At 40.4% G+C, this 22,854-nt stretch overlaps 4 protein-coding genes and 4 non-coding genes across 8 annotated transcripts; 5 read left to right on the forward strand and 3 right to left on the reverse strand.

The window, feature by feature from the left end:
• Window positions 1-3,227: 3,227 nt before the first annotated feature.
• Trnac-gca lies at window positions 3,228-3,299 on the forward strand. Its single transcript has one exon. It is a non-coding gene; the product is annotated as a tRNA-Cys (tRNA).
• A 915-nt stretch (window positions 3,300-4,214) lies between these two features.
• Trnae-uuc lies at window positions 4,215-4,286 on the reverse strand. Its single transcript has one exon. It is a non-coding gene; the product is annotated as a tRNA-Glu (tRNA).
• Window positions 4,287-4,294: 8 nt separating this feature from the next.
• Trnaf-gaa lies at window positions 4,295-4,367 on the reverse strand. The gene has a single exon. It is a non-coding gene; the product is annotated as a tRNA-Phe (tRNA).
• A 5,201-nt stretch (window positions 4,368-9,568) lies between these two features.
• Trnar-ucu lies at window positions 9,569-9,654 on the reverse strand. The gene is given in 2 exon segments: window positions 9,569-9,604; window positions 9,618-9,654. It is a non-coding gene; the product is annotated as a tRNA-Arg (tRNA).
• Window positions 9,655-11,082: 1,428 nt separating this feature from the next.
• LOC124193562 lies at window positions 11,083-12,154 on the forward strand. The gene is made up of 2 exons (XM_046587456.1): window positions 11,083-11,155; window positions 11,225-12,154. The coding sequence occupies exons 1-2, from the start codon at window positions 11,144-11,146 to the stop codon at window positions 12,029-12,031; spliced, it is 819 nt and encodes a 272-aa protein (XP_046443412.1). The 5' UTR covers window positions 11,083-11,143; the 3' UTR covers window positions 12,032-12,154.
• A 1,295-nt stretch (window positions 12,155-13,449) lies between these two features.
• On the forward strand, window positions 13,450-14,510 carry LOC124193563 (cuticle protein 18.7-like). Its single transcript, XM_046587457.1, has 2 exons — window positions 13,450-13,509; window positions 13,603-14,510. Exons 1-2 carry the CDS (start codon window positions 13,498-13,500, stop codon window positions 14,407-14,409), a joined length of 819 nt encoding a protein of 272 aa, XP_046443413.1. The 5' UTR covers window positions 13,450-13,497; the 3' UTR covers window positions 14,410-14,510.
• Window positions 14,511-18,304: 3,794 nt separating this feature from the next.
• On the forward strand, window positions 18,305-19,321 carry LOC124193564 (larval cuticle protein A1A-like). The gene is made up of 2 exons (XM_046587458.1): window positions 18,305-18,373; window positions 18,445-19,321. Exons 1-2 carry the CDS (start codon window positions 18,362-18,364, stop codon window positions 19,234-19,236), a joined length of 804 nt encoding a protein of 267 aa, XP_046443414.1. The 5' UTR covers window positions 18,305-18,361; the 3' UTR covers window positions 19,237-19,321.
• A 1,097-nt stretch (window positions 19,322-20,418) lies between these two features.
• On the forward strand, window positions 20,419-22,606 carry LOC124194955 (F-box only protein 28-like). The gene is made up of 6 exons (XM_046589363.1): window positions 20,419-20,785; window positions 20,851-21,016; window positions 21,080-21,162; window positions 21,227-21,673; window positions 21,742-21,949; window positions 22,013-22,606. The coding sequence occupies exons 1-6, from the start codon at window positions 20,600-20,602 to the stop codon at window positions 22,267-22,269; spliced, it is 1,347 nt and encodes a 448-aa protein (XP_046445319.1). The 5' UTR covers window positions 20,419-20,599; the 3' UTR covers window positions 22,270-22,606.
• Window positions 22,607-22,854: the final 248 nt, after the last annotated feature.

The raw sequence follows: 22,854 nt of genomic DNA on the forward strand, positions 1-22,854 counted from the left end.
AAGTAGATGCTTTAGTTTCTGTAAGAAATTTTCAAAGGGAAAAGCTCAGAAATTATCTACACAACCGAATTTTAAAACATCAACCGGTAGATGAACTTACGACTTCCTTAATACCCGAGATATATAAACGTAAGAAATGAAGTCCTAATTGTTTTTCTAAATCTTCGCAATCAGTTTATTCATGCATAATCTGTATTGTTAAAAAATTTAACGGGTTATGTAATTTGGACAGTTTGCAGACAAACAAAGAATGGGATCCATTGCATAACAATTAAGATCGTGGCATTAAGACGTTTATGTGAATTTCAAAGAAAGCCAACCACACAAGGAGAAAGGCTTATTGCTGGAGGCAAGATCGTTCGGGATTTTTTTCAAGTAGCAAGTACCTTGGTCACCAAATGGGTAAACTTGGTAGTTGAAAGCGTTGCAGCCTCCGTGGTCGGTACACTGCTTAAAGCACTCGACCTGTGTCACTTTGTCGACCTTCCCAATGTCGTAATCTATGAATTCGCAATCGTATGTCCATTTGATGCCGTCGTTGCCGATTTGCCAATTGCGTGCCTCTACCGACATTGTAGAATCAATAACGACAGAATGACCAACTCGACAAAAACTTTCTCGATTTTGTGTGACACCATCGTGTTTCGCCTGATGTGTAATGCTAAATTACAACAACACATGAAAAAATAATTATTGAGCTATATGTGGTAAATAGTTTTAGTTTATGTTTTGTCTTGAATAAAAAAGTGATTCATTTACATTAGCAATTGTCACTATATAAACTACACAAAAGTTTAAAACATTTTTAAAAATCGCATGAAATCATATATGCAACTATATTAAATACTGTTGTTTATCAATTGATAGGATTCCTAATTTCCTATCATTATCACATAGTTTTATTACTTTAAAATGTGTATTCATTTTTAACAATTATTTCCTTTATTTCATAAGAAATTAATTTTTAATACTATTAAAAGACTTTTTGAGTTTTAACTGACTTGATGTGGAAATAATAAGTTGCTAGAAATGAATTTTAACTTTTTATTGAGTTACCTTATTCAACAGGATAGTTGGCCTTCGTTGGAAGCAATGGTGATTCTACGTGTGTAGAAGACAATTTATACTTGTATGAATGTAAGATGGGCGGGACTCGAGTAGGAAGAGTCGATTCCTAATGGCTGATTTTTCTCATTATTTCACAAAAGCCCTTCTATATTCGTCCTTCGTGTGCAGCGCTTTTTTTTACCGTTTTAAGGTGATTTCAAAATAAGTTCCTCCAGGCAAAAAATGAAAAAAACCTGTCGAAAACACGTTACATTACTCTGTATTTTTATGTTCGAATTTTTGCCTTACTATCCTTTTCTCGATCGCTTGACGAAGAATAAGAATAACAAGTTGTTCTTGTATGCAGTTCCGATACAACATGTTTTTCCAAACATATCTGAACTGGTAAAAAGATTGAATTGAGGTCTTACTTAAAACCAAAACAAATATACTAGGCAACCTTTTTATGTCCCATAATTTCTATTGACATGCTCGACGATGTGGCGCATGTAGGATAATTTATTTGAGATTTCTTGACCGCAAATGTTTTACAGCAATACACTCGGCAAGAACTAGCTTCAATCGAAGTAATTTTGATGCTCTACTCTGAAAAACGTGAATAAGTAATGAAAGGAAAATGCAACGAACAATATTAAATGAAAAATATTTTTGAAATTAAGTTTTTGTGAGTCATAATGCATTTGGAATTAATGAAATTATTTATCAAAATGAACATCGTAGAAGAAAGTCCCTCTCCCACTAACAAAAATGTATTGAATTGATATGAAAATTTGCTAAGCCATTACGAAACAACGCATTATTGCCTTTTTTGGCTTTCATACTGCGCAATATCCGCATCTTAATAACTTTTTACTCCGACTTTGTTTTTTTTTAATGCAGGGTTGTGTTCATATGTTTTCAAATTGACATATTCATTAGGCCTATATTATAAAAAATCCTAACACCCTTTCTTTAAAAAATCCGCATATTTTTGTGGTGGAACCAAATTATATGCAACCAGGTAGTTTTCTCAAAAGTGACAATGGCTTAATTGCCATTGCAATAAGAAAAACTTGAAAGCATTTAAATCTCAATTTTATGATCTTTGTCGATCAGAGATTGGATCACGTTGCCATTTTTAAGCTATCGAACTGTTCTCAACTAGACTGGATTTTCTCTCTCAAACAGGAAAAAAGAAGAATAAGTCGTTGCTAAAGCACGAAACACGTCTTCGGTTAGTTTGCGCTCTACATTTGGATTTTTTTTTGCAACATAAAAAGGGGTGGGATAATATAAAAATTATGATACGGCCTCCATCGTTTTGTGTTTTTACAGAATCCTGACATGTCTATGCGTGAAAACCTCTGTCGTGCAAATTTACCGCCGGAGGCTATGCGTGAAAACCCTCTACCCTGCAAATATATCGCCGGAGGCCATTGCGTTCTTGCAAAAAGATTGGGCAACCAAATTAGTTGTCGGTGTAGTGACTATGGCTTTACAATCGTGTGGCAAAGATGGGTGGTTCAAGTCCACCGCCCACCAACATCGTTTATCGTGAACACGAGTACTATGACGATGGCTATGGAGGACACGGAAGGAATTACGGCGGCCGACACCACCAACATCATCATCACTCTCATGAAGTGTATTAGAATAATTATACGTCACAATGCCTGCTTTGTTCACATATAGGCTATATAGCCGTTAAACCTGCAGCAAGTATATAGAGCATCCATCTGTTGATTTCAGTTGCGACCAACTCGATTCTCACATTGAAACTATGCGAATATGTGCGCTCAAAAAATAAACCAACAATTTCAATGTTTTCTTATTGGTTGGCTGTTTAAACTAAATTATAAAACTGAAATTTGAAATTAACTTTTTAGTAATAATATGGAGGGTATAGCTCAGTGGTAGAGCATTCGACTGCAGATCGAAATGTCCCAGTTCAAACCTGGGTGCCCCCTATGATATAACTCATTCAACTGGATAATGACGTAAGATTTGAGCGCAAGAAAAAAATGAAATATAGTAGCATGTTTTTTTAAACTGATAATTAAATTGCAATTATATTTTAATTCATTGCAGCTATGAGGGCGAAATGTCACCATCGAGAAATCGTTGTTCATATAATCTCATTATCTCAGTATTTGAAAAGGAACTCCCGCGTCGGTTAACACGGGAGTATAGCTCAGTGGTAGAGCATTCGACTGCAGATCGAGAGGTCCCTAGTTCAAACCTGGGTGCTCCCTGATGATTTCATATTATATTATATTTGATAATCCTAATAGTCTATTTTATGTAATCAAAAAAATATGAAATTATCTATGTTTTTGTCTTGTTTTGATGAAATCATGTGACGTCGGCTCATCTTAACATATTTGCGCGATGGTATAGCGTTAGTTATGTTGCTGAACGGACATGTTATTTGAATCTGATTATCAAAACAGCGAATAGGGTCGTTGCATGAAATTTCGATTTGTTTTAAACATACCTGGTTATCATCAGTTTTTTACGCTGATTCTCGTGGTATTTTTTAAATATTTTAAAATGAACCTAACTTTGTTTATTTCTAGTTCAAAGTTCAAATAAGCGCCTCCCATTTCAAAACTGGGTCTCAGCCATTTTTGATGGGCGGTGCTTAATTTGTGATGAATTTGTAGACGAAACTCACCAAAATCACCCTTTTCGTACTGCCTACGGCTGAATACAACCCTCTTTCGCCCTTAGGGCCTTAAGGCGAAATACGAAAAGGGTGATTTTGGTGAGTGTCGTCTACAAATTCATCACAAATTAAGCACCACCCATCAAAAATGGCTGAGACCCAGTTTTGAAATGGGAGGCGCTTACTTGAACTTTGAACTAGAAATACGCAAAGTTAGGTTCATTTTAAAAATATTTAAAAAATACCACGAGAATCAGCGTAAAAAACTGATTCTAACCAGGTATGTTTAAAACAAATCGAAATTTCATGCAACGACCCTATTAAAAAATAAATACATAAATAAGACTGGCGTGGTTCGGATACGTGGTTATAGGACTAAAAGATGTGTCAAAGGATGTTGTTTCACCAGAGCATCCCGCCGCGGATGGCGCTAGTATAAAAAATCACGTTTTTGTTTAATTACAATTAAACGTGAAAATCAATCAAATCAAACCAAAATGTTTTCCCATACCGGGAATCGAACCCGAGCCTCTTGGGTGAAAGCCAAGTATCCTAGCCACTAGACCATATGGGATTAACTCTTGCCGAAACCCGGGATCGAACCAGGGACCTTTAGATCTTCAGTCTAACGCTCTCCCAACTGAGCTATTTCGGCATACAGTATATTTATTATTTTGGAATACAGATCGCCTTTAAAAAGAAAAAAGAACAAAACGCAAATATCTCATCGAGGGATCGTCAAAATGTCAGCAAAACAAAAGCAAAATTGTTTTAACTATCTTATAGACCTACGAGTAACCTGAGCCCCGGTCAAATCTGGGGAACTTTTGTCTAGCGTAAAGTCGGATTGTTTTGCTATTCGCTTTTCTGTAGCTTAATCATCTGCCCGTAATAGATTTTATCGTGGGAAATCAGCCCAGTACCTTACTTGAAGATTTCGTCATCACGGCGATGCTATAGACATCTGGTGGTGTTGCTGGTTGTTGCGTCATCAAAGATTGCATCATCACGGCGATGCTATAGACATCTGGTGGTGATTTGCGACTGACCAATCACAGCGTTCTTATTGCGACATGAATAAGCTCCTCCCCCAAATGTCCGTGACAGACACAGGCTCCTCCCCCAAAGGCTTTTGGGGGAGGAGCCTGTTTTGACACATTATCCGTGACATGAATAAGCTCCTCCCCCAAAAGCTTGTTCTTTTATTATATATAGACGAGTAACCTGAGCCCCAGTCAAATCCGGGGAACTTTGGTCTTTTATTATATATATGGATTGGCGTGAATGGGTTAGGGTATGTGTAGTCTAGGTTCGGTACTGACGAAATATCGTGACGAAAATTTTTCATTAAAAAAACACGACACTGACGCACAACAATCAATTTCATTTGAAAGTGAATCGGTTTAATAGACGAAATTAGGTTATTGGTTATAGCGCTGGCATGAAAATTATCATGGTTCAAGTCTCATTAAAGATTTACTTTTTTTAAGAATAAAAATAGTGTTTTGACCTATGCCCTTTGTTAACCATGACTGAAACAAGTCAAAATTTCGCGAGAACATTTTTTTTTCAGAAAATTTCAGAGAAAAATCAGAGAATTTACAGAAAAAAACCTTAGGTGGCCATGCGTGAAAATCTATACACTAAAAAATTTTCCGCCGGAGGCAATTCGTGAATATCCTCTATCATGCAAATTTATCGCCGGTGGCAATGTTTGAATATCCTTTATACTGCAAATTTACCGCACGAGGCAATACGTTAAAACCTCACGTTGGTAATTTTACCGCCGTAGGCAATTGCACTTTTGCAAAGTTTGCATAAACAATGAGACTGTTGGTATAGTCTGAATTACTCGAGAAACAATAACAGGAGATTAAACGATAAAATGAGACCAACAGCCATTAAGTAACGGGCAGGATGAGAATGACGGGCAGGGTGTTAACGGGCAACAAAAATTAAATCGCTGTAGTAAGTCAAAAAGAAAATTTGCAGCAACATACAATGATGCCATGACGACCAATCATCAACAAATAACACAAATAACTGCCCCTAACTTTGCCGATGCATGCGGCGGCCGCGGAGTGGATGCGCGGCTAAAGAGCGGTTTCCGCGTTGCATAGGTAACGTTGCCAAGTTATATTGTATTTTTTTACCCCAAACACTGTAGGCCCAAGGCAGATGAATAACAAGGAGGAAATTTTTGGCGCGGGCCTACGCAGGGGGCCCTTGACCGAAGTTGCAAATCACTTACGAAATAAGAATATGCCGATACAAGCAGCTGTAACGCATAACTCACAAAGCAGATGCAACGTTGCCAACCAAAATTTCTTTTTCAGGTATGACATTGAATGGTCAAGGAAAGTCTTTAGCCAAAAGTCCGAATTAGAACTAGGCCAACTAAGGACCGGCCTCAGAAGGGCTAAAATTTACTAGGTTGTGTCGTATCGTATCGATATACGTTGTTGCATAGGCAACGTTACCAAGCTAGAATATATTTTTTTACCCCAGACACTGTTTTATCAAGGTAGGTTATTGACAAGAGTGCATTTTTTTTTATAATTGACATTGAAAACTTACGTTAGTACTGCACTAATAAGTGTAACCTCTTAAGCAGAAACAACGTTACAAGGAAATTGTTTTTCATGTTAAAGACTGATTGCTCAAGGAAACTTATTTTTTTTATCCCTGAGGTATAGTTATATACGAAAGTCCTTAACAATTAGGGTGTGGGGTATAGAGGGTATGGTAGTAGTAGCTAGTAGTGAAATTCAGAGGGTTTAATGTCTATTATGTTTTTGCATATACCTTTCTTCCCTGAATGACCAAATTCGAACCCCGAACCATACGAGTGGCAGCCCGGATTTCTGACCATTAGACCAACATTGACATGGATATATAAGGGAAAGCGTGGGCCGGTTGGTGTGTAGGGGAGAGGGGGATAGTTGGCAGGGTCACTTTTTGTGAATTTATTTGAATTTTTTGACCACACGTTTTGCAAATTGAATGATTGAATCAGATTCAGATTTCAATTCTCTATGAATTGATCGTATTTTTTTACAATGTTCATATACACGAAATTGTTAAATTGAGAAAAACTGCAAAAAAAAAAGTCTGCCAACTTGCCCCACCTACGGGGTAAGTTGTTAAGTGACGATTCTCCATTGCTCCAAAATTTCTAGGTCGAATTTTGAAAACTTGCAACTCAGCATCTCGTCAGAAATCTGTATGCCAACATGCCCCTCAACATTTCTGCCAACTAACCCCACAGGGTGCTTTTCGAACAAATAAATTGATAACTAAATAACTTTTTAATGTAGAAATGTCGGGTTTATTTTAAAAATAAGACAAACATTAATTCTTGTTTGCTTGGGTTTGCTGACACTCTTAGAGTTTTATACTATGAGAAAAATGAAAAGTGCTGAGAGGCCCAAAAAAAACTTTTTGCGGTTTTTTTTTTTCTTTTTGCTATAACTCCTGTTGGGGAAGTCGTATACTTTGAAATTTTGTATGAGTAATCTGGGTGTTGTCTTTCATATTTGGTGTAAAAGGCTTGATTTGTTTTGGTCTGTAAGGGGTCTAACTAGCAAAATGCCAATCTACCCCACCTGCCAACTAGCCCCCCTCTCCCCTACAGATTATTAGTCAATTAGTTACAAAGAATCAATAATGAAAGAGAATAAAGGGAAACAGAATTTTCCAAACGTTATAGTAGGCTATGTTTTAATCTACTATAACCTTGATTTTCTGTCTCTTTAACGTTTAGAAAATTTACCGAAGGACATTATCGAACCGACATTCAATTAACCGAGGCGGGACTCGAACCCGCAATTTTCGGATGTCAAACATGCATAGAAGCCCGACGTCTTATCCATTAGGCCACACGGTCTGAAATCTATTGCATTCCAAGGCAATCGAATCATTATTAGGCCTATTAAAACAACTACAAATTTTCTGTATAGAACTCTAAATGCGAATTTGCAGTTACTGCCTTACTGGTTTTTGTATTAAGCAACAATTTTGAAGCTTTCCTCTTATTTTTATTAAAACAATTGATCGCAATCTACTGGACATTTTAAGATTTTAACCTGTTATTTAGGTTATCCAGCATGAAACAAACCTGAGCAAATGCTGTATACCTTCGCCCTAGCTATATCACCCTATCATATATAACGTCAAATAAGTTTTTTATAGGCTCTGATGAAAGGCTCTATAGGCCCTCTATAGATTTAATGACATTTATTATAGCAAAAATAGCTCATTGATTCAAAAGCTACGCGAAGCTACGTGATGTCTAAAGGGTAACCCGGATAGTATATAAAAGCGGAATTAAATAATAATTCTTAACAAACCAAATAAAGCAACTGGGATGGGGATCTTCTTCGATCAAATTGTCGTTGGAGTTAATATTGACAGAGAAGAGAAGGGCATCATTCTTCCTATCTTCGCTCTTATTGCAGATGCCATGCCGAATTGAACAAAAAGACAATGTCCAGCAGATTTTCCCTGGCATAATTGCGATGGCAGAGGAATAGGTGGGTACACCAAATGTATAGTCACAAAAACAATTCATCTGAAATTTATTATTACTCATTTTGAATAAGTGACTCAGTGAGCTATATGTACCGCGCGAGTTTATCACAGCTACTTTCTTGAGAGTTTCACGAAGTCACCAGCATCAGCCCATTAACCCTTGACTCCATCACTTAACTCCAGCCAGAGATGTACCTACAGGATGGCAATGGGTCCGGAAATTTGTCCTTGTGTTGTGATTGAATCCTAGCAAAATCAAAGTTTCTTGAGAGCTAATAATAACCTCAGATACCAAAGGCTTTTTGAACATAACGAAAAGAATCGTCGACATGCGATTAATAAGATTCAATGCAAACGCAAATTGCTGGAACGAGAAAAAAGAAAACTAACAGAATTCATAATGTGACGCTTCTCAGAATCCGTTATTTCTGAAAAGAGAGATGGCAACTGAAAACTCACGTCGATGCCTCAACTCAACAAGTTGGTGCGCGGATGAGATTGGCAGATTCCCGCAGACGATTTATCGGATCTCAGCATCGTCGATCTCAGCCCAAAGTTGATATAGAGAGAAATCGGTTGACAAAGAAGATGATGAGCCGGCTGATGCCCATCAAGAAAAGAACGAGGCAGTAGTGAACGAGTCTTTTTCGCTATCCGAATTTTGTATAGTTAAACCAACGGATGAGACCCACACCGAGTCAACTGGCACCGTTGAAGCTCTTTCCGTTCCTAAAAAAAAAAAAAATAACGAATTCAACACATTTAAGGACTCCTATATGACTGTGTTGCGCTACTTATTCGCCCATGATACCAGAACCTGTTGGGTTGAAGTCAGAAGCAACAGGAGACCAAAGATAGGGAAATAAGTGATTCGACAAACTCGTTGTGGCGCTCATTTTCTGTTTCTCATTTTGTCAGCCATTAACGAAATTGTATTTATTTCCTTCTCCCAATTCAATAAATATGTGCTTTAATTATCTAAATATCTGCTTTCCGACAGAGTTCGTCGTTAGAGCAGCTTAGTGGTTAATGTTATACACTTAAACGATTACGCGATATTGCCCTTTTCTATAAGAATTGCGAAACTTTTAGCTTCATACATCGTCAGGAAATAAGGGGTATTGTTGGCCTCAATTTGGATGGCCGCAAAGAAACTGGTTTAAAGCTTTTCCACAACCGACGCCGTTTGCCATTGTACATACTTCACTTTGATGACATGGCCGGACATGGCATAGTAATAACATACCATTCCCTTCAGATGACTTTTCCTCGGTCTTATAAATTGTGTATAAAATTTTACATTAATGTAGTAGGCCTATATTCATTTAACCGAGGCGGGACTCGAACCCGCAATTTTCGGATGTCATCCATTGATTAGAAGTCCGACGCCTTATCCATTAGGCCACACGGTCTTACATTTAAATTTTACTCGTCTAAAGGCAATCGAAATATTAACATTGAAAATTTTCTATGTGAGTTTGCAGTTACTGGTTTTTGCATTAAGCACCGGTATTGACCTAGAAATGAAGGACATAACCATCATCGTTGTCCGTCGTTGTCAAGCAGATCGTCCCTGGGATAAAGGGTGATGGCAGAGGAATAGGTATGCCAAATGTAGACATACCAAAAAAAGGGCATCTGAATTTATTGCTCATTTTAAAATAAGTGACTTAGTGAGCTACCGAGTTTATCAGGTACTTTCTTGAGAGTTTCACGAAGTCACCAGCATCGATATCAGCCATCACTGCTGACTCCAGCAGCCACAGACGACATGGACAGGACGGCGATGTGTCCAGAAATTAGCCCTTGTTGCGTGGATTACCAAAATAAAAGTTTCTTGAGAGAGTCAATAAATAACCTCGGATACCAAAGGCCTCTCAACATAACGAAAAGAATCGTCAAAATGCGATTAAGATTCAATACGAAAAACGCGAATTGCTGGAACGAGAAAAAAGAAAAGGAACAAAATTCAGAATGTGACGTTTCTCTCAGAATCCGTTTCCTATAAAAGAGATGACAACTGAATTCACGACGATGCCTCAAGTTGCGCGGATTCCCAGGCGATTTGTCGGATCCCATCGTCGATCTCAGCCAAAAGCGCTCAAAAGTCGTAAAGTCGATTTCCGATTGATCGGTTATTCGATACTAACGCGGATGAGACCCACACCGAGTCAACTGGCATCGTTGAGGCTTAAATCCGGACACATTTAAGAACTCCTATGTGACTGTTAATTGCGCTATAGGCCCTACTTATTCGCCCATTCCCGAACCTGTTGGGTTGATGCCAGAAGCAACCGGAGACCAAGGAGACAATAAGCGATTCGACAAACTCGTTTCTCATTTTGTCAGCCATGAATGAAATTGTATCTCTTCTCTCAATTCCTTAAATACAAATAATTTCGGACAAAATTTTTATTATTCTTTTAATATTTGTTATTAGTCATTTGATTGTTAACCATGAAATCTTATTCCATTATTTCGTTAAATTACAAACTATTTCCGTATCTTCCGGTATCTTCCATTCATGCCGCAGCATTATTATGGTAATATAAGTCAAGGGGAATTCTGTTGGGGTGTGACTAAAATCGAGAAGGGTGAAAACGAATTCCTTTCAGCAATGCCTTATGTGTGTAAGGTTGACCTTGCTGCTAATTTTAAAAATAAACAAGTTGAAGCAGTTAGTAACACAGTCTCTGGCTCGAAGCAAACTCGTTCGACAATTCACGACACACCCTTGTCCATCAGGGTGTGGTTGGTTGCAAATGCTTTTCTCGGCTACCTTGGGGGATCAAGAGGGTGGGAGGGGGGTGCATGTTAGGTGGATGACTATAAAAGAGTCTGTTGGCAGTCCATTAACAGCATCCTCCTCGAGCTCTTCCTTCAGTCTTCACGAGAACGACAATGAAGTCCACGGTAATAATTAATTTAAATTTCTTAAATCTTAATTCTTTAAAGTTAACATTTTGAATTTTCCATACGTAGATCGCCTGTGCGGCCTGTCTGTTGGTGTTGGCTGTTGCCGCCCAAGCCCAATTCTTCGGATATGGTGGATATGGCGGATACTACGGAAATTACGGTGCCTATCCATTTGCTGGCGTCCGCGCCACCACGGCCTACACCGGAATCCCCGCAACTGCCGCCGTCCCCGCCGCCTATCCCGTCGCTTACGGCTACCCTTCTATCTCCGCCACCCAGTACCACGCCCAGGACGAGCTCGGCCAGGCCAGCTTCGGCTACGCTCACCCCGGACAGGCCGCCAGCAACCTCCGTGACGGTTTCGGCAACCAGATCGGCAGCTACGCTTACTTCAACCCGGAAGGTAAGGAAGTCCGCGTCTCCTACACCGCCGACTCCCGAGGCTTCCGCGTCCAATCCAACAACTTGCCCGTCGCTCCCGTCGACAATTCAGTAGCACCCCTCCCGGTCCAGGACACTCCCGAAGTGGCCGCTGCCAAGGCCGATCACGCCGCCGCTGTCGCCGTTGCCAAGTCCGGAGTCGCCCCAGTCACTCCCGTTGCCACCACTGTCGCTCTTCCGGCCCAGGTCCAGGACACTCCCGAGGTGGCCGCTGCCAAGGCGGAATTCGCCGTTAAATTCGCCGCCGCTAAGGACGCCGCTATCCCAGCCATCCGTGCTAAGCGCCAAATCTATGGTGACGATGCAACTCCATTCGAATTTAGAGTGCCCATTGCCTATTTTCCTGGTGGCTATATATTTTACCCACCCTCCCACTACACCGCCCCTGAGACCTCTTTGACCAACCCCACACCCGGCCAAGCAACCGCTTAACGTTCGACCAAAGTTTGAACACCATTTCAAACCTTTTTCATTCTTCGCTCTGTCTTTATTTTTTCGAAATAAATTTGTAAGGAAAATCGAAATTAATTTCCTTTGTCATTGCGACCTTCTTATTTTTCATAAACCGGTTTTTCAAAATGAAACAATGCGTACGTTCAACATCAAACCAAATAATTTGTGCGGTTATCTAGTTAAATATTTCACTATTTTATCTGGTTACCAGAAAGGCATATGTTGAAAAAGAGTCAACTTCTCGCCCTTCAATCTCCTCTCAAACAGATCAGCCCAAATTTCTCTTGTGGTACTCTTCTCTTAGCTGCTAGGTATTTCGAATTTCACCAAAAAGAATTAATTCTGTAGGCGACATGGAGTCACTTTTGCAAGCATTAGAACCATATATCCACCGTTTGAAAAGAGCCCAACCACATGTACCACAAGACAGTTCACTCGTCTTTAACATTCACAAAATTTCCCGATGACTACCAAGTAAGGATTCATGTTGTCCTCTGATAATGTTTAGATCAATAAAAAATAATAATAAAAATAGCATTTCATTATGGAACATATTCCCTTCGATTGATATGTTATAAAATTTAACATAAAAACGGCCTGGAACTACAGATGTTGCATTGTTATGTTGCTGCTAAGATAGGGCGCTTATACTTTTAAAATTTTAAGTTGTATTAATTTGACCTATATAGAAATGGAGGGAAAATCACCGCCCGTTAATATCCTGATCCTAGAACTTTATTCGTGGCACACTGTTCCACTGTGCCGATGCCGTTTGTCGTTCATTCATTCATTGTTAACATTCAAATGTTTTCAATTGACTTTTTCACTAAATTAATAATCAGTGATGTTTTCATATTAAAAATTAATCATTAATTTATAACAACCAATTTCATTTCAATTAACCGAGGCGGGACTCGAACCCGCAATTTTCGGATGTCAACTACTCATAGAAGTCCGACGCCTTATCCATTAGGCCACACGATCTTACTGAAAACTATATCCCGTCTCAAATCAATCGAAACCTTAATATTGAAACAAATAAAAAATTTCTGTACAACTATAAATGCGAGTTTCCAGTTACTGGTTTTTGTGTTAAGCACCGGTATTGACCTAGAAATGAAGGACATAACCGTCACTGTTGGTCACTTGAGCCCTTCCTACTTTTCAGCGGAAGCATATAGAGCACAGCCACACCTTAACTGGAGAGAAAAAGTAAAATGAGGAAGACGTATGACGTGTTTTCATTGCTACACGAGTTCGTCTTCCTATATAGTGCGGAAGACCAAGATAATTGAAAAGTTTTCAACCTTGCTGGAAGGCACAGAACCGCACACCACACCAAAAGGAACGAAACTGTTTCGTATAAAAGCTTCGACATGTTGCGAACCAAATCAATCCACTCTTCTCCCTCTTCCGCGCTCAAACAATTTTTAAAGCGAATCGACATGAAGACCTCAGTAAGTTATTACAATCAACTATACAATTTATCATCTCAGGATTAATAGCTGATGATGGAATTGTTTGTCACATTTTCCCAACATTTTCCAAAGGTTGTCGTCGTCGTCTTGATGGCCTTTGCCGCCGTCTCTGCCCAGATCCCGGCCGGTTGGAACTACAATCCATTCCTTTACTACCCATTCACCGCACAACCAGCGCCCGTCCAGGAAACAGCCGAAGTTGCCGCCGCCCGTGCCGCTCACTTGGCAGCCCACACTTCCGCCGGAGGATCCAGCAGGGTGGTCGCCGTTCAACCTGTTCCTGTTGTTTGGGGACAACCAGCAGGTGCCGTTTTGGACACTCCCGAAGTTTGGGCCGCCAAAGTTGAACATTACCGCGCCCACTCGGCCGCCGCCGCTGCCAACGGAGTCGTCTCGACTCTTGCGCCTCTTCCGGTGGTCAGTTGGGGAGTCCCTCAACCCGTCCAAGACACTCCCGAAGTAGCAGCTGCTCGTGCCGCCCACTTGGCAGCCCACGCCGCCGCCCGCGGTAAAAGATCCGTCCAGCAGCAGGACACACCCGAAGTGATGGCCGCCACCCTCGAGCATTACCGGGCCTACAACGCCGCCGCTGCAGCCAACGGAATCATGGCCTTCCTGCCCGCCAGATACGCCAACATGCCATTCGGTATGCCCCAACAGGTCCAGGAGACTCCCGAAGTGGCCGCAGCTCGTCGTGCTCATTTGGCAGCTCACGCTCACGCCACCACCCGAGTAGCGAAAGTGGTGGTTCCCGTTCAGCCGCTTCCATCAGCGGTGGTCGTTGCTCCCCCTCAACCCGTCCAGGACACCCCTGAAGTTCACGCCGCTAAAATGGCCTTTTTCCGCGCCTTTCACGAAGCTGCCGTTCGATCTGGTTAAACTGAATGCCCGTCGTGTGTAGATATTAAATTTTCATCAATTAGGTTATTTTCAAATTGTGTTTGTCGAGGATAATAATAAAAATTAAGTTTTCAAATTGACTTCTTTTTTTAAATCGTTTTAGCTAAAAAGGGCAGCCTTACCTGCTTAATACTCGTCGTTGATATCAGGATTAGTACATACAACGAGGAAGATGGACTGCCTCAATATAAAATTATTTGTTATCGAGGTCGAACGTCGACCTAGCTTATGAATTTCAGCTGCAGTTCTTATAAAAAAACATTTCGAATAATCCTTTTAGATAAAGGCGATTAAAGGAACAAACTAATCTATGGGTGATGGGCGCAACACGATTAGATTTACTAAATGTAACCAAATAAGATAATGCTGGTGGAATTGCACTGTTCTATAGGCTAAGCAAATCAGAATTTTACAAATTTTATGATTATACGAAATTCTTCTTCTTCTCGGTTCTATATACTTGAAAGGAATTGTGTTGCTATTTTTTTTTTATTACAAGTCAACCGGCTGTGATCATTAAATATTTAATCGTGGCGGGATTTTCGAACCCACTATTTTCGGATGCACTTCAAAGAAGTCCGACGCCTTATCCGATAGGCCACAGCACCATCTTCAATGATTTTATTATTTATTATTTGTCATTAGTTTATTTCTAAATTTATAAAAAAAGAGATCTAGTAAAATAAAGATATTATTTTTCATGATTTATTTATTCTCGAAACGTAATGCAAGTAAATTAAGCGAAGCGAAATTTTATTCATAACGATATTAGATGAAAGAGCCTATTGCCATGATGTTATCTCGTCTATTTTTCCTTTCCGATCCGATCATCACAGCTATCGATCATGGCGGATCATTGAGTCCGACTTACCATGGGCATGGCTACTTGATTAAGATCTAGGCTTAATTCTATTTAAAAAAAGAAATATGCCAAATGATTGAATTGTAATATTTCTTTTTGAAATATGATTGTAAAATGTTGAGCATATTAAAAATAATTATTATTTTGAGCTAGTTATTTTATGAAATTGAAATTTTTATGGAAATGGTGGTTACTTTACGCTTGCGCATGAGGCAGTCCACTCCCTACATCTATATAAAGGAGTGCAGTTGTGCGTATGATTATTCAAGTATTCAGCGATTACAACTATTGAAAAATGAATATTATTCCAACAATTATCATCCCGTTTTTCATCAGACTTGTGTCTTTCGTTTCTCTCATCTTGCCTGTTGCTGCATTTGATTACCTTTGGGATGCATTTGATTTGCAAACTACTTTTTTGATGATTTCGCGGAGTCGCCACTCCGAAGTCGTCACTGCGCGCCAATCCGCGAGTCGTCACTGGATCCGAATTATCGCCAGCCTCAAACGCCACAACAACCGAAAGCAACTGATGCAGACCAAGGAACAGACAACGGCCGCAATACCAAGGAGACGAGCGATTTAACAAACTTGTAATGGCCCTCATTCTCTATGTTTCTCATTTCGTCAGTCCTTAGCGACTTATTCTTCTGTCAATTTGATCAAATACACGTCATATCAGACAGTAATTAGCCCGCATGGTATTTTATTTTATTATTTCTGTATTTCACACAATATTTCTGCATCTTCCATTCATGATCTTTTTGAGCTACCGTACTGTATATCCATATTAAGGTAATATAGATAGGGAATTCAATTGAGTGTTGACTTTATTAATGGAAAAGAAGAAATTCGCATTCCTTTCATCATTTCCTGATGTGTAAGAATAACCTTTTGAATTTTGATGCCTGTCTCAAAAATCTGAAAAGAAGGAGAAACAAAACATAACTTGAGGGTACGAAAGAATGTCGTTTGACAATTTCACGACACGCCCTGGTTAAGGGGTCTATATTATTGTTAACGATAACAAGAAACGGTAAGCAAATGTTGGCTTACCGAATGAGGGGACGAGAATAAAAGAGTCTGATGGATGGCAGTCCATCAACAGCATCCTCCTCGAGCTCTTCGCCTCTTCCTATACAGTCTTCACGGGAACGGCAATGAAGTCCATGCTGGTAATAATGATTTTCAATGTTGTGTTAATCTCAATAATCCGATCTTAATTCTTTAAAATTAACATTTTAATTTCTCCCATACGCAGATTGCCTGTCTGCTGGTGTTGGCTGTTGCCGCCCAGGCCAAGCTCAATTTTTTGGATATGGAGAATATTACGGTGGATACTATCCGTACGCCGGCGTCCGCGACACCACGGCCTACACCGAAATCCCTGCAACTGCCGCCGTCCCCGCCCCCTTTCCCGTCGCTTACGGCTATCCTTCTGTCTCCGCCACCCAGTACCGCGCTCAGGACGAGCTTGGCCAGGCCAGCTTCGGCTATGCTCACCCCGGACACGCCTCCAGCAACCTGCGTGACGGTTTCGGCAACCCGCAACGGCAACCAGAAGGCAAGGAAGTCCTACACCGCCGATTCCCGAGGCTTCCGCGTCCAATCCAACAATTTGCCCGTCACTCCCGCTCAGATTGAAGACACACCCGAAGTGGCCGCTGCCAAGACGGAATTCGCCATTAAATCCGCATTTGAATTTGCCGCTGCCAAGGAAGCCGCTACCCCGGCCGCCCGTGCTAAGCGCCAACTCTACGCACGTACTTCAGTCCCTCTGCACGACTATTAACGTGATAGGTACGTGCCCTCTGCTATGAGCCGCCCCGTCAAGCGTCAAGGGCCTAAAACGTCCATTCGTTCCCTACGACTATTATGGTGATAATTAAAAAGTATCTTTCAGGTGTCGTCGCGCATTTCTATTTTGTGACATTATTTTTCCCGGTATCATCCTTGCACCATCGCATTTTTAAAAATTCTAAAAAAAATGAAAACTTTTCGCCCAATAGAAAAATAATCGAGGTTTCTACTTTTCGTTTTGCATCGGATATAATTTGAGTATACGGATAGTTTGAATAAGAAAATAGAAAAGAGCAGAAATCAAGAGTGTTCATTTATTTCGAGGTACTATAACAAGATGCGGATTCGTGGAATTACCAAGCCAAAAAGTTTAATCCACATGCAAATCGGTGGTGTCTGTGTATATGTCTCTCGTTGATTGGCTGCCGATATCCTATATTGGTACGGAGATAAACCCAAAATGACGGAAGCCATTCAAGAATTGGCCAGGAACTGGAACAGGTTTGCATGCTGTTATGCCAAAAATCTAAGGAAACGACGTCAAAAATCAGCGAATTTCCTTGATTGTCAAAAACCGTTGGAATGGCTGCAGAATGGCTGCTATAAGCAAAGACAGAAAAATTTTTAATTTAAAAATTTTATAAACTTTTGGTTGCGTAATGTCACTCAATTTTATCTTTCTCATTGTGTCAGCAGTTAACGATTGATTATATTGTATTTTAACTGTCAATTCATCAAATAGAAATCATTCAAACAATAATTGATACCGAAATATCTTATTTCATTGTTTTATCAAATAATTTCACAGTTTCCCGCAATTTTCCGTTAAATGTTCTTTCGATTTTTCGAGCTCCCCACGGCTCCCAATTAAGGTAGTAAGACATTCAGGGAATTCTATATTGAGTGTTGGCTAATTTGGAGAAGAAGAAATATGAATTCCTTTCATTATCTCCATTCGTGTAAGACAAAGACTAACTATGCAGCTTTTCGAAAGTCTGAAAAAGAAGGAAAATCAAAATGAACTTGAAACAGTTGGTGCTAACTCAGTCTCTGGCTCGAAGCAAGGTCTTTTGACGATTTCCCGACACGCCCTGAGTCAGGGACTCAGGGTGTGGTAACAATGAGGAATCGGTAAGCAAATGTTGTTCTCGGTCACCTTGGCTGATCACGAGGATGGGGGTGTTAGATGGACGAGTATAAAAGAGTCAAGTCACAGTCCATTAACAGCATCCTCCTCGAGCTCTTCCTTCAGTCTTCACGAGAACGACAATGAAGTCCACGGTATGAATTATTTAAAATGTATTCTTAATCTTAATTCCTTCAAATTAACATTTTGGTTTTCCCATATGCAGATCGCCTGTCTGTTGGTGTTGGCTGTTGCCGCCCAAGCCCAATTCTTCGGATACGGTGGATATGGCGGATACTACGGAAATTACGGTGCCTATCCATTTGCTGGCGTCCGCGCCACCACGGCCTACACCGGAATCCCCGCAACTGCCGCCGTCCCCGCCGCCTATCCCGTCGCTTACGGCTACCCCTCACACACGGCCACTCAGTACCACGCCCAGGACGAGCTCGGCCAGGCCAGCTTTGGCTACGCTCACCCCGGACAGGCAGCCAGCAACCTTCGTGACGGTTTCGGCAACCAGATCGGCAGCTACGCTTACATCAACCCAGAAGGCAAGGAAGTCCGTGTCTCCTACACCGCCGACTCCCGAGGCTTCCGCGTCCTGTCCAACAACTTGCCCGTCGCTCCCGCCCAGATTGTAGACACACCTGAAGTGTCCAAGGCCAAGGCCGATCACGCCGCCGCTATCGCCGCTGCCAAGTCCGGAGTCGCCCCAGTTGCTCCAGTCGCTCCCACTGTCGCTCTTCCAACCCCAGTCCAGGACACCCCCGAGGTGGCCGCTGCCAAGGCGGAATTCGCCATTAAATTCGCCGCCGCCAAGGCCGGCCGTGCTAAGCGCCAAGTCTTTGGCTACGGAGCTGCTCCATTTTCTTACCCCGGCTATGCTGTTTCCCCTTACGCTTACTCGGTTGCCGCCCCGGCCGTTTACGCCGCTCCGGCTATGCCCGTCCGTGAGGCCACTTTGACCAAAGTCATCCACACTCCTGGCCACGCAGTCTCTTACCGCGTCGACTAAATTTTTGTGAAATAGCATTTCAAACTTGTTTTCATATTCCTTGATTCCTTCTTCTGCGAAATAAAATTTTTATGGAAAATTGAAATCAATTTCTTTGTCAGCTTTACATAAACAGACGCCGGACGTTTGAAATGAACCCAATTACCCAACCATATCATACCAAAAACAAATTGACTCGTTAATTATCGCGTTAAAAGATTCGAATTATCTTTTGTGTGATTAGAATAATGACTAACATGTAAAAGTGATCAATTAATTATTTTTTTTTAATGGAACCTGCTCCCTTCAATTGATTTAAGATGTGATAAACCTTAATAAGAAATGCTGGGGCTAGACTATAGATGTTGCATTGATTTGTTGCTACTACATCAGTACTGGAACTGGTATTGACCTAGAAATGTAGTTAAATCACCGGCCCTCATCCCGATCCTATCATTTAGGCTAGCTGAAGGTTGGCGAAGAATCTGGAGCAGAGCCATTCGTATGAAACAAAAGACAAAAAAGGGAAAGCAAAAAAAAAATAAATTGTTTGACATCATTTCCTAGTGGCTAATATGGGGAATGCCCAAATTAAAGAATGCAACCTTCCCTTAGAAAAAAAAGGAATGATAAGAATGCCATAGTTATTTAGAAGTAGTGAAATTTAAAAAAAAAAACCTATAAGGAAAGGCATTTCAAGTTGTATCCGACCTGGGTTTACGCGCATACTTGATTGCGCTGGATCCTGGGATTTAGGTGGACCGATTTGAATTACCAAGCTGAGGCACCGCGGGGTTTAATGGGTTACGATTTTTATGATAACAGAAGGCCTAAAAGATCGGAAGGAGAGTTTAGAAGTAAGATATAATGTATTTGGTTCCTGGTTTAGTATTGCATCGTATATTGAAAAGGATCGTAATTGGATATTGAGTAGTTAAATAATAGAAATACAAGACATATGCAGTTTATATCTAAACACTGGAGGGACAATAAATCCAACATAGGTCATTTTGGTGAAATGCTAAGATGAGATGCAAGTTGATTAGAAATCCTCAAATTTCATTGGACAACAATAATTCCGAATTTCCGATTAATGATGAATTTGTTTTTAATGATGTATGAAAATTAATTGAACTAATTATAATGAATTAATTTAAAAAAATTTTATTATGAATTTCCAGTTTAAAATTTTAAAATTTCTAAAATATTGGACAAATGATTTTGAAATGTTGAAGGCGAAAACCGAGCAAGTTTTTAACGCCACCGTTAAAGCGAGTAACTTCTGCTAGCAGACTACGTTTTCCTATCGACATTTTTGTTTATACTTCACACGCTTTACGTACATAATACAAAGTTGCACAGGCCTAAAGAAGGTGCAAAAGACATGGCAGATTCAGCTTTAGAATTAGAAGAGAAAGTTGTTCCCAAGATGGAAAATCGAACAACAAAGTCGCAAGGACATGCTTCCTCTAGTGACGATAAAAAGATCACCCTGTTATCACTCAATGATGATGTTTTCCAAGAAATACTCTCACATTTGTCTTATGATGAAATTGCAAAGTTGAGACTGGTATGAAATTGATTGTTTGTCAATTTTACATTCAAATACTTAAAGTTCTGTTCTTGTTTTTCTAGGTTGGGCGTCACTTCAATGAAGTGTGCCAAAAAATTTTGAATAAAGGCTTCTTATCTGTTCAACGATATCACAATCGTTGTCTCAAAGAGATGAAAGCCAAGTTACCGAGAAGGGAATCTGAGAGAAGAGCTCATCCTCTTGCAAGGCATATTGATGTTTTAACAGGTATACTAATTTGGTTTTGTCCATTTCAAATTTTCTTAACATTAAAAATCTTACCATTTATAGGCATTGAAACACGCTTGTCTCTCTTGTCAATGACATATTACAAATATACGGTGGTTGGAGTGTTCTGTTTCATTCCAGGAAAAGTAAGTCTTTTGATTGTTCCTTTCCATTACTATTAGATATTTAAGCAATATGTAAATTCACTAGGTACTAGATGAATGCTACAGAGTGCTCAGGGAAGTTGTGGTGCACAAAAATCCTCCAAAGTCATACGAACTGTTGCAAGAGCTCAGAGACATTTCATCCATGGCCATGGAGCATTTTGAGGAACACATTGTTCCCACCATGAAGCGAAACCAGATGATCAACACCGCCATCCGCAACAGTTCACCTCGTTTCATTCGCTGCGTCGCCGATGCCGACGACAGCGATTCCGAGTCCACTTTGCCATCTCCCTCGTCTTCTTCTAGTTGTCCACCGATGGTCAACATGGCCAGTAGAACTTTGAACAGTTTTGTCCGTTCTTCGTGCGCTAGTCCCAGCAGTAGCCCAAACTCCAGTCTTTCTTCCAGTATCAAAATCGAATTGGTAGTTCAGCAAAATCGCTTACTGATTAACAGCCAGAAAAGGCAGATCGTCGATCTCAAAACTAAGGTAATCATTGTGGTCTGGAGTTTTAAAAACATTATGAAATTCGGTACTCATTTCATTGTCCCGTCTAGGTGAATGAGAATGGCAGGAAAATTGCTGAACAAGACAGAAAAGCTTCTGAACAAGACAGAAAAATTGCTGAACAAGACAGACTACTCAGCGAGTACAGCAGAAAGCTTATCCAGCTGGAACAGAAAATCAGCAACAGTGAGGCTGTGGGCGTCCACGTTCAGCCGGTGGCAACTCCGCCTCCAAGTAGTCGCAAGCGCCAGATGAAAGGTAAATTAACACACTTTTGTGGCAATTTTTTTGATTGGACTGAAATATTTCAATTCTTCCAAGTTGAGAGGACCATCGCCGAAGGAATTCCTACTGCCAAGCGCATAAAAGTGGAGAAAACCACCGCCACCAAAGAATCGCCGGTCGTCGTCAAGCGCAAAGTTCCCTCGTCTGCTCAGTCAAAGTCTGCTCCTCCGATCGTGGTGCGCAAAACTATTAGGTCCGCTCCGGTCGTCAAGCGTGAAATTATTCGGGCCATCAAACGAGAAAAGTCTGCCGCCACAAATTTCACCATGGCACTGCGCAACCGGAAGAATTAAAAATTCAAACCAATATGGCGCCAAAAAAATGAAGATCGTCTTTTGAAAACCCGGACGGACCAAATTATAAATTATTTTACTTTTTTTTTCTTTTCATCGTGTGGTTAATTTTCAATTCGATTTCACAACCTTTTCAGTTCTTTTTTTTTCTTTTGCGAAATTTTTGGGAGTACGTATCTAATCCCCACCAAGTTCATTTTCTGTTAGCGTTATTTAAGGATTTCTCCGTGATCTGTTCGTCAAACAAAATGTGTGTGTACAACGGAATGTTGTACGTGTAAACCGTACTAAACCTGAAACTTAGCGTCGTGGAAGAAATAGAGTGTCGAAAAATCAATTCCTTTTTTGTTTCCTAAAATCATTTCACCCGTAAACCAAGTAGATTTGAGACATTTTGACCCAGTTCGTAGAATAATATAATTTATTCTCTTATTCTCTGCTGGAATGAAACGTTGGCGATTCAGTTAGTGCGGTGTGTGTTGTTACAAAAAAAAAGAACAAATGAAATGTCAAAAAAATTAACTAGACAAAATAAGCTTTCATTTTATTGATTCATTCTTCGTTCTATAAGAATTCTTTGTATTT

The sequence above is a fragment of the Daphnia pulex genome, chromosome 5, assembly GCF_021134715.1.
Source record: "Daphnia pulex isolate KAP4 chromosome 5, ASM2113471v1".
NCBI lineage: Eukaryota > Metazoa > Arthropoda > Branchiopoda > Diplostraca > Daphniidae > Daphnia > Daphnia pulex.

What these genes read in the sequence shown, in the direction of transcription:
- LOC124194955 (XM_046589363.1), top strand. Translation starts at nt 20,600, where the DNA reads ATGGCAGATTCAGCTTTAGAATTAGAAGAGAAAGTTGTTCCCAAGATG. An exon ending in GCATATTGATGTTTTAACAG is followed by an intron (nt 21,017 to 21,079) that starts GTATACTAATTT and finishes TACCATTTATAG; the next exon opens with GCATTGAAACACGCTTGTCT. An exon ending in TCTGTTTCATTCCAGGAAAA is followed by an intron (nt 21,163 to 21,226) that starts GTAAGTCTTTTG and finishes TAAATTCACTAG; the next exon opens with GTACTAGATGAATGCTACAG.